The 10,375-nt window shown below is 39.0% G+C and overlaps 2 protein-coding genes across 3 annotated transcripts; both read left to right on the forward strand.

Moving 5' to 3' along the window:
• The first annotated feature begins 3,707 nt into the window (after positions 1-3,707).
• On the forward strand, positions 3,708-6,921 carry LOC306707890 (protein rapunzel-like). 2 transcript variants are annotated; one of them, XM_079175537.1, is made up of 2 exons: positions 3,708-3,774; positions 4,579-6,921. In XM_079175537.1, the coding sequence occupies exon 2, from the start codon at positions 4,595-4,597 to the stop codon at positions 5,279-5,281; it is 687 nt and encodes a 228-aa protein (XP_079031663.1). In that variant the 5' UTR covers positions 3,708-3,774; positions 4,579-4,594; the 3' UTR covers positions 5,282-6,921. The 2 variants fall into 2 exon arrangements, with proteins under 2 accessions (XP_079031663.1, XP_079031662.1); XM_079175536.1 differs by having other exon boundaries at positions 3,713-3,774; positions 4,541-6,919.
• Positions 6,922-7,250: 329 nt separating this feature from the next.
• Positions 7,251-9,749, forward strand: rpz2 (rapunzel 2). The gene is made up of 2 exons (XM_079176462.1): positions 7,251-7,346; positions 8,385-9,749. The coding sequence occupies exon 2, from the start codon at positions 8,439-8,441 to the stop codon at positions 9,123-9,125; it is 687 nt and encodes a 228-aa protein (XP_079032588.1). The 5' UTR covers positions 7,251-7,346; positions 8,385-8,438; the 3' UTR covers positions 9,126-9,749.
• The last annotated feature ends 626 nt before the right edge of the window (positions 9,750-10,375 follow it).

Below are 10,375 nucleotides of genomic sequence, written 5' to 3' on the forward strand. Positions count from 1 at the left end.
CCCTCAGAGGACAGACTGAGGCCGTGTGAGGTCCCGAGCTCTTGGGGTCAGAGAAAGTGTATCTGATGTGTGTGTGTGTGGGAAAAGTCTGCAGATGTTTTCCTGTGTTGTCTCACATCATAGGGGGAAGTCAAATATTACATAACAGATATGTCCAGGACCTGTTGAATAATATTTAGTTAGCTGTCAATGATTACAGAGGGAACAGAATAGAAATTCCTGCAGTTTTTATTGAATAATCAGGCCAGGTGAATTCACGTTAACACTGGGAACTAATCACGCCTTCTTTGACTTTTACTAGAGCAATGCAAACATCCATTTCTATTAAATATACAGTAAAGCTCATGTAAAAAGGGGAATGTGTTTCTCAGTGTGCTTAAAGCTATTGATACACTATCCACTAACTGTACAGACATTGGCGTTTCTTCATTTGACATTAATTCATTTGATTATTGTTTGCTGTTAAAGCATCCAGGTTGATATAATAAGATATTTTGAGTTAAGGGTCCTTGGTGTGCAGGAAGATGATGAGGAGGCGGAGTCACGTATTGCTGTGTGCCACAATTTAATTCTTTATACTACCACCAGATGACACCATGGAGATACATCTTCAGAACCTGGCTTTAGGTTTTAGTGCTCCTACAGAACAAGTCGAAAAGGCGTTAAACATTTTGTAAAGCACTCCAAAACATGCAGATTATGTTTTATACAAATGATAAATTAAGAGTTTATTGTTATTTTATATTAGCAGGACATAAATACAAAATAACACAAAAACAATCAAATTCAAACTAAACAATTTGATTGAATAGAATTTCAATAAAGTCTCATGTAGAAGCTAGAAACCTGAATTGAAAATGGATTAGTATTTTGGATATTTGTATATTTTCAAACTATTCCTTGACAGGGAGTACTGGAGTCACTCAGTCAATAAAACTCACAAATATCAGCAGCGTTAATTGAATGTCTTTGCAATTATATACTATATCTTTCTAAAATTCATTTGAAAATTTAGCAAGTAGATTCAGTTAATAAATAAACTCTGAATTGAAAATGGATTAGAATTTTGTACCCGAAACTAGTGACGGACACACAATACCGAAACTAGTGACGGATACACACACGCACACGAACACACACCCTCCTCCAGAGAAAACAGCTCTTGATACTTCTGTTGAATTTCATTGTGTCCCTCTCAGCCTCATTCTCTGCATACCTTTTGCGAGCTGTACTGAAGGGATATTTAATGTGCCGCTTACAGTTTTTTGTGCCCTTTAGTTGCAATGATATACTATATCTTTCTAAAATTCATTTGAAAATTTAGCAAGTAGATTCAGTTAATAAATAAACTCTGAATTGAAAATGGATTAGAATTTTGTACCCGAAACTAGTGACGGACACACAATACCGAAACTAGTGACGGATACACACACGCACACGAACACACACCCTCCTCCAGAGAAAACAGCTCTTGATACTTCTGTTGAATTTCATTGTATCCCTCTCAACCTCATTCTCTGCATACCTTTTGCGAGCTGTACTGAAGGGATATTTAATGTGCGGCCCACAGTTTCTTGTTCCCTTTAGTTGCACCTTATATCCTTGTTGTGTAGTTGTGGTCATTATAATTTGTGAAGGTTACTTAAGTGCACTCCAGTCCATGTATGTGTTCGGACTGCTTCATGTTACACGCCACCAAAGTGCTGGTTGCATTTGAAAAACAATCACTGTGGAAACTGCTTCTTTTCTGTGACACTGTGTCTGGAAAGAAATGTTGATGTTTAACAATTACAAATGTTATCTTTAATGGTGTGAGCGCTGCAAACGAAATTCAATGAATCTCCATTCACTTGTATTTCTAATCCTTGGCAAATATATCGCAATCCAGCTGCTTGTCTTGATAACAACATATATCTTCTGTCATTTGGGTGAACTGACACTTTACACCCTTGTGCCCTGTGAACGTAACTGCCAAAAGACTTTATAAAATGTATGTCTGGACATAAAATATGGAATATTATCAACTTTGCTATGTTTATAAATTCAGTTTGAAACGTAATGTAAATAAAGTCTTCACAGCATCATCGGTGGAACTAAGAAAGTGATTGTTTCCTGGTTATAAAGTGGGACATTGTCTAATAATAGCTGGTATCTGGTCAATCATTCTAATTTGGAAGGTGTGGAGTAAAACAACACAGTGAAACAACAACACAATGAAAAGCCATCACAAATATCAGCAGCATTAATTGAAAGTCTTTGCAATTATATACTATATCTTTCTAAAATTCATTTGAAAATTTAGCAAGTAGATTCAGTTAGTAAATAAAATCTGAATTGAAAATGGATTAGAATTTTGTACCCGAAACTAGTGACGGACACGCACACGCACACGAACACACACCCTCCTCCAGAGAAAACAGCTCTTGATACTTCTGTTGAATTTCATTGTGTCCCTCTCAGCCTCATTCTCTGCATACCTTTTGCGAGCTGTACTGAAGGGATATTTAATGTGCCGCTTACAGTTTTTTGTGCCCTTTAGTTGCAATGATATACTATATCTTTCTAAAATTAATTTGAAAAACAAGCTATTGATTTTTAGGGGATTTAGCAAGTAGATTCAGTTAATAAATAAAATCAGAATTGAAAATGGATTAGTATTTTGTACCCGAAACTAGTGACGGATACACACGCACACGAACACACACCCTCCTCCAGAGAAAACAGCTCTTGATACTTCTGTTGAATTTCATTGTATCCCTCTCAGCCTCATTCTCTGCATACCTTTTGCGAGCTGCACTGAAGGGATATTTAATGTGCGGTCCACAGTTTCTTGTGCCCTTTAGTTGCACCTTATATCCTTGTTGTGTAGTTGTGGTCATTATAATTTTTGCTATTGTATTTACAAAGACTATGTGAAGGGGTGTATGAGAAGCCAACAGTTAAGGTAGAAAAGCGTTACTTAAGTGCACTCCAGTCCATGTATGTGTTCGGACTGCTTCATGTTACACGCCACCAAAGTGCTGGTTGCATTTGAAAAACAATCACTGTGGAAACTGCTTCTTTTCTGTGACACTGTGTCTGGAAAGAAATGTTGATGTTTAACAATTACAAATGTTATCTTTAATGGTGTGAGCGCTGCAAACGAAATTCAATGAATCTCCATTCACTTGTATTTCTAATCCTTGGCAAATATATCGCAATCCAGCTGCTTGTCTTGATAACAACATATATCTTCTGTCATTTGGGTGAACTGACACTTTACACCCTTGTGCCCTGTGAACGTAACTGCCAAAAGACTTTATAAAATGTATGTCTGGACATAAAATATGGAATATTATCAACTTTGCTATGTTTATAAATTCAGTTTGAAACGTAATGTAAATAAAGTCTTCACAGCATCATCAGTGGAACTAAGAAAGTGATTGTTTCCTGGTTATAAAGTGGGACATTGTCTAATAATAGCTGGTATCTGGTCAATCATTTTAATTTCGAAGGTGTGGAGTAAAACAACACAGTGAAACAACAACACAATGAAAAGCTCACCTTGTCATTCACTGCATGTGATTAGAGCTTGCAGCCAGTACATATGGAGGAACTCCCCTCATCCAATCAGCACAGGGCATGCATGAGTCACTTCCTTGTGCTCACTCCCTTAATTGGCAGGAAGGGACGTCCTTATAGGAAGGAACATCCTTATAAACCAGGGAGGAAAACGGTGGAAAGGAAAGTCAGACGGCTACAGTAGACAGAGTGATTCCAGCTGTTTTATCTCTGGTGAGTAAACGTCTTTCATCATCGTCTTTCTTGTGTTACTATGAAGACACACCCACTGTGGTCTCTGAGTTATTTTTCTTGCAGGACAACATTGTGAAGGACGATTAATGTATAAACTATGAGAAAGATGCATCACAGATACATTTGGATCAGAAACTAGTTGTAGATTTCTATAATGCTGACATTAAGTGCTTTTTTTATTAACAATATGTCAAATTATTTCTCAAAACACAATACTTGTTCAATTTGAACTGAATGCTTAATTCTGACCGTGGGGATGGCAACAATGTAACCGGTGTGTATGTTTTCTCGTTCTCATTTTATGCTATCAAACTAAATATCTTTCATGCTGTTGTTTGGACATAATAAGCAATTCTAATTCGTAACAGATTAATCAATAACAAAACTATTGTTTACTTTAAGCCCAAGTTTCCTCCTCATGATGAAGCTCTGTGTATCCCTGCAGTCAACATGAGCCCACATATGACCAGTTGACAGTAACATTAGACCGTAAGAGGACACCTTCTAAAATATGGCTTTTGTGCAGCAGCTGCGGGGACATGTGGGCTGTAGCACCGGCAACCTGAGAGACAGCCATGAGCGTCATTTTTTATTGCAAAGACCCTCTGTGACCAATGATTTAAGTAAAGCTTTTAGATTGTGGTTAGAAGATGAAGCCACCAGGCACAGGTTCAATCTAAAAGACATGCTAGATATATTTGTGATCTACTTTAAACATATTGTTTTGTTAATTTTCTCTATCCAGCCTATAAACTTACTTTGTGTCGAACATTATCGTGGCAGAGGAAAAGCAGCAGTAATGGCTGAAGCAGAAAAGATCAAGAAAACTGCAGTCATCCTGCTGTGCTGCGTGGAAAAGGTGTCCTCCTTCGCCTCCTCCATCAACCCCATCTTTGGCATCGTCTCCTCCCTGGTTGGGGTGGCTCGCAAGGGCCTTGATACGAACAAGGACAAAGCTCCACACAAGGAGTTCGAGCTGCTCAAGTCCAAACTGGAGACCATCTCTGTGAAGAACCAACAATGCCTGAGTCAGATCCGCATCGACGAGGTGAACGTGACCTATGGCAAGTCCGAGGAGTTCATTAAGCACCAGTACACTGCCTTCACCAACATGTTGGCAAAGGTGAAGAAAGATCCAGACAACGCCCAGCGCTACAGGAAGGCCTTTGAGCATATTTACGAGAGGGATAAGAGCGACATGAGCCTGGATGTGTACTACCGCGGCGTGATGGGTAGCAAGGGGCTGTTTGGAAGACCCCTGCTGAAGGTGTACCTGGAGAACTGCAACAAAGACCGGAAGATCATGGAGCGCCACTGTTCACACATCAGCAACCTGTTCTACATGGGCCTCATCGCCCTCATGGCCTACACCGTTGTTACGGAGGACGACGAGGACGAGGTGCGGGAGAAGTGGGCCAAGAGGGTGGAGGACATCCAGGAGAAGATGCAGGAGGTGCTCAGCCAGTGCAAAGACAAGTCGTCCTGAACACGGGCCATCAGAGAGAACAATGTCTACTCTCAGCTGCGGACCAATGAAAAAAAGACAAAATATGTTATAATACATATATATATATCGTAATTCAACCAAAGCCATGCTTCCATTATTATTCCAGCATATTAGTTATTGTATCGACTTTGTGTATTGTTTTTTTTTGTTTCAAAGAGACCACTGTATGTTTCAGTTGCTTTGTGTTACTTGCCAATACATGCTGAAGTTTTGTACAATCTCTTCAATTAAAATGCACTTATTATTAGTCGATAAAGTTGTATATTTGTGAAGTCCATTACATCCACACTAAAACCAACACTATATTTAAAAAAAACATCAGTAGCAGTAAAAGTAATGAGGCTGTGTATAACGCTATAGCTCTGAATTCAACATGGATGAATACTTTGTATCCATACAACACAAACAAACCGCCCTCTTCTATAAATAACACCTAGTACTTCTGTTGAATATACCTAATGTTAAACCGAGCTACATGAAACCACTTTTGAGATGACACAGATAAACAATAAAATGATGATGAAAACTATTTCATTCCATTTCTTACCTTCAATGTTGAATATTACACGTGGTAGAAATATGCCTGTCAACAGGTAATATGGTTTGTGTCTAACAATATTTCAGGAAATTCAATACGGGGTAGGACAATGCAGATTAGCTTAGCATAGCATAATGTTTCTGAAACAGGGGGAAACAGCCTGGATGGCTTTGTCCAATGGTAACAAAATCTACCTGCCAACACCTCTAAGCCTCACTAATTAAAACTTCATATCTCATTTGTTCATCTTTACAAAACCGAAATTAAAATAAAAAATCGTTTTTTTATAAGGGGGTTATGTTTCAGACTATTCCTTACTGGAGTCACTCAGAGTCAACAAAACTCACAAATATCAGCAGCGTTAATTGAATGTCTTTGCAATTATACACTATATCTTTCTAAAATTCATTTGAAAAAAAAGCTATTGATTTTTAGGGGATTTAGCAAGTAGAATCAGTTTATAAATAAACTCTGAATTGAAAATGGATTAGTATTTTGTACCCGAAACTAGTGACGGATACACACACGCACACGAACACACACCCTCCTCCAGAGAAAACAGCTCTTGATCTCAACCTCATTCTCTGCATACCTTTTGCGAGCTGTACTGAAGGGATATTTAATGTGCCGCTTACAGTTTCTTGTTCCCTTTAGTTGCACCTTATATCCTTGTTGTGTAGTTGTGGTCATTATAATTTGTGAAGGTTACTTAAGTGCACTCCAGTCCATGTATGTGTTCGGACTGCTTCATGTTACACGCCACCAAAGTGCTGGTTGCATTTGAAAAACAATCACTGTGGAAACTGCTTCTTTTCTGTGACACTGTGTCTGGAAAGAAATGTTGATGTTTAACAATTACAAATGTTATCTTTAATGGTGTGAGCACTGCAAACGAAATTCAATGAATCTCCATTCACTTGTATTTCTAATCCTTGGCAAATATATCGCAATCCAGCTGCTTGTCTTCATAACAACATATAACTTCTGTCATTTGGGTGAACTGACACTTTACACCCTTGTGCCCTGTGAACGTAACTGCCAAAAGACTTTATAAAATGTATGTCTGGACATAAAATATGGAATATTATCAACTTTGCTATGTTTATAAATTCAGTTTGAAACGTAATGTAAATAAAGTCTTCGCAGCATCATCAGTGGAACTAAGAAAGTGATTGTTTCCTGGTTATAAAGTGGGACATTGTCTAATAATAGCTGGTATCTGGTCAATCATTTTAATTTGGAAGGTGTGGAGTAAAACAACACAGTGAAACAACAACACAATGAAAAGCTCACCTTGTCATTCACTGCATGTGATTAGAGCTTGCAGCCAGTACATATGGAGGAACTCCCCTCATCCAATCAGCACAGGGCATGCATGAGTCACTTCCTTGTGCTCACTCCCTTATTTGGCAGGAAGGGACGTCCTTATTCACCAGGGAGGAAAATGGTGGAAAGGAAAGTCAGACGGCTACAGTAGACAGAGTGATTCCGGCTGTTTTATCTCTGGTGAGTAAACATCTTTCATATCGTTGCTTTCTAATCTATGACCTGAAGGATGTTTTAAACTCTGTGTGATAACTGAGGCAGCTAGGACTGACGGATGAAATGAGAGTACAAGATGGTGTATTCATGTGCATGTGTGGGACTGTATATCAGGAAATGAGAGAAACAGGCTCTAAAACAAACAAAGTAATACATCCCCAGTTAAAGTTCAAGGTGCCTAATAGCCACTGGAGGTTATCTGAATTGATAAAGATGATTAAACAAAGGTCACGACACGTAACCATTTGTTTATTTCCTGTCTTTTTTGTGTTACTATGAAGACACACCCACTGTGGTCTCTGAGTTATTTTTCTTGCAGGACAACATTGTGAAGGATGATTAATGTCTAAACTATGAGAAAAATGCATCACAGATAGATTTGGATCAGAAACTAGTTGTAGATTTCTATAATGCTGACATTAAGTGCTTTTTTTATTAACAATATGTCAAATTATTTCTCAAAACACAATACTTGTTAAATTTTGAACTGAATGCTTAATTCTGACCGTGGGGATGGCAACAATGTAACCGGTGTGTATGTTTTCTGGTTCTCATTTTATGCTATCAAACTAAATATCTTTCATGCTGTTGTTTGGACATAATAAGTAATTCTAATTCGTAACAGATTAATCAATAACAAAACTATTGTTTACTTTAAGCCCAAGTTTCCTCCTCATGATGAAGCTCTGTGTATCCCTGCAGTCAACATGAGCCCACATGTGACCAGTTGACAGTAACATTAGACCGTAAGAGGACACCTTCTACAATATGGCTTTTGTGCAGCAGCTGCGGGGACATGTGGGCTGTAGCACCGGCAACCTGAGAGACAGCCATGAGCGTCATTTTTTATTGCAAAGACCCTCTGTGACCAATGATTTAAGTGAAGCTTTTAGATTGTGGTTAGAAGATGAAGCCACCAGGCACAGGTTCAGTCTAAAAGACATGCTAGATATATTTGTGATCTACTTTAAACATATTGTTTTGTTATTTTTCTCTCTCCAGCCTATAAACTTACTTTGTGTCGAACATTATCGTGGCAGAGGAAAAGCAGCAGTAATGGCTGAAGCAGAAAAGATCAAGAAAACTGCAGTCAAGGTGCTGAGCTGCGTGGAAAAGGTGTCCTCCTTCGCCTCCTCCATCGACCCCATCTTTGGCATCGTCTCCTCCCTGGTTGGGGTGGCTCGCAAGGGCCTTGATACGGACGAGGGCCACGCTCTAGACAAGGAGTTCGAGCCGCTCAAGTCCAAACTGGAGACCATCTCTGTGAAGAACCACCAATGCCTGAGGCGGATCCGCATCGACGAGGTGAACGAGACCTATGGCAAGTACGAGGAGTACATTAAGCACCAGTACACTGCCTTCACCAACATGGTGGCAAAGGTGAAGAAAGATCCAGACAACGCCCAGCGCTACATGAAGGACTTTGAGAAGATTTACGAGAGGGATAAGAGCGACATGAGCCTGGATGTGTACTACCGCGGCGTGATGGGTACCAAGCTGCTGTTTGGAAGACCCCTGCTGAAGGTGTACCTGGAGAACTGCGACGGAGACCGGAAGATCATGGAGGGCCGCTGTTCACACATCACCCACCTGTTCCACATGGGCCTCATCGCCCTCATGGCCTACACCGCTGTTACGGAGGACGACGAGGACGAGGTGCGGGAGAAATGGGCCAAGAGGGTGGAGGACATCCAGGAGAAGATGCAGGAGGTGCTCAGCCAGTGCAAAGACAAGTCGTCCTGAACACGGGCCATCAGAGAGAACAATGTCTACTCTCAGCTGCGGACCAATGAAAAAAAGACAAAATATGTTATAATATATATATAATCGTAATTCAACCAAAGCCATGCTTCCATTATTATTCCAGCATATTAGTTATTGTATCGACTTTGTGTATTGTTTTTTTTTGTTTCAAAGAGACCACTGTATGTTTCAGTTGCTTTGTGTTACTTGCCAATACATGCTGAAGTTTTGTACAATCTCTTCAATTAAAATGCACTTATTATTAGTCGATAAAGTTGTATATTTGTGAAGTCCATTACATCCACACTAAAACCAACACTATATTTAAAAAAAACATCAGTAGCAGTAAAAGTAATGAGGCTGTGTATAGCGCTATAGCTCTGAATTCAACATGGATGAATACTTTGTATCCATACAACACAAACAAACCGCCCTCTTCTATAAATAACTCCTAGTACTTCTGTTGAATATACCTAATGTTAAACCGAGCTACATGAAACCACTTTTGAGATGACACAGATAAACAATAAAATGATGATGAAAACTATTTCATTCCATTTCTTACCTTCAATGTTGAATATTACACGTGGTAGAAATATGCCTGTCAACAGGTAATATGGTTTGTGTCTAACAATATTTCAGGAAATTCAATACGGGGTAGGACAATGCAGATTAGCTTAGCATAGCATAATGTTTCTGAAACAGGGGGAAACAGCCTGGTTGGCTTTGTCCAATGGTAACAAAATCTACCTGCCAACACCTCTAAGCCTCACTAATTAAAACTTCATATCTCATTTGTTAATAAATCTTTACAAAACCGAAATTAAAATTTTAAAAATCGTTTTTTTATAAGGGGGTTATGTTTCAGACGATTCCTTACTGGAGTCACTCAGAGTCAACAAAACTCACAAATATCAGCAGCGTTAATTGAATGTCTTTGCAATTATACACTATATCTTTCTAAAATTGATTTGAAAAAAAAGCTATTGATTTTTAGGGGATTTAGCAAGTAGATTCACTTAATAAATAAACTCTGAATTGAAAATGGATTAGTATTTTGTACCCGAAACTAGTGACGGACACACACACGAACACACACACCCTCCTTCAGAAAAACCAGCTCTTGATACTTCTGTTGAATATCATTGTATCCCTCTCAGCCTCATTCTCTGCATACCTTTTGCGAGCTGTACTGAAGGGATATTTAATGTGCCGCTTACAGTTTCTTGTGCCCTTTAGTTGCAATGATA

Source organism: Pholis gunnellus (genome assembly GCF_910591455.1).
Source record: "Pholis gunnellus genome assembly, chromosome: 16".
Classification (NCBI taxonomy): domain Eukaryota; kingdom Metazoa; phylum Chordata; class Actinopteri; order Perciformes; family Pholidae; genus Pholis; species Pholis gunnellus.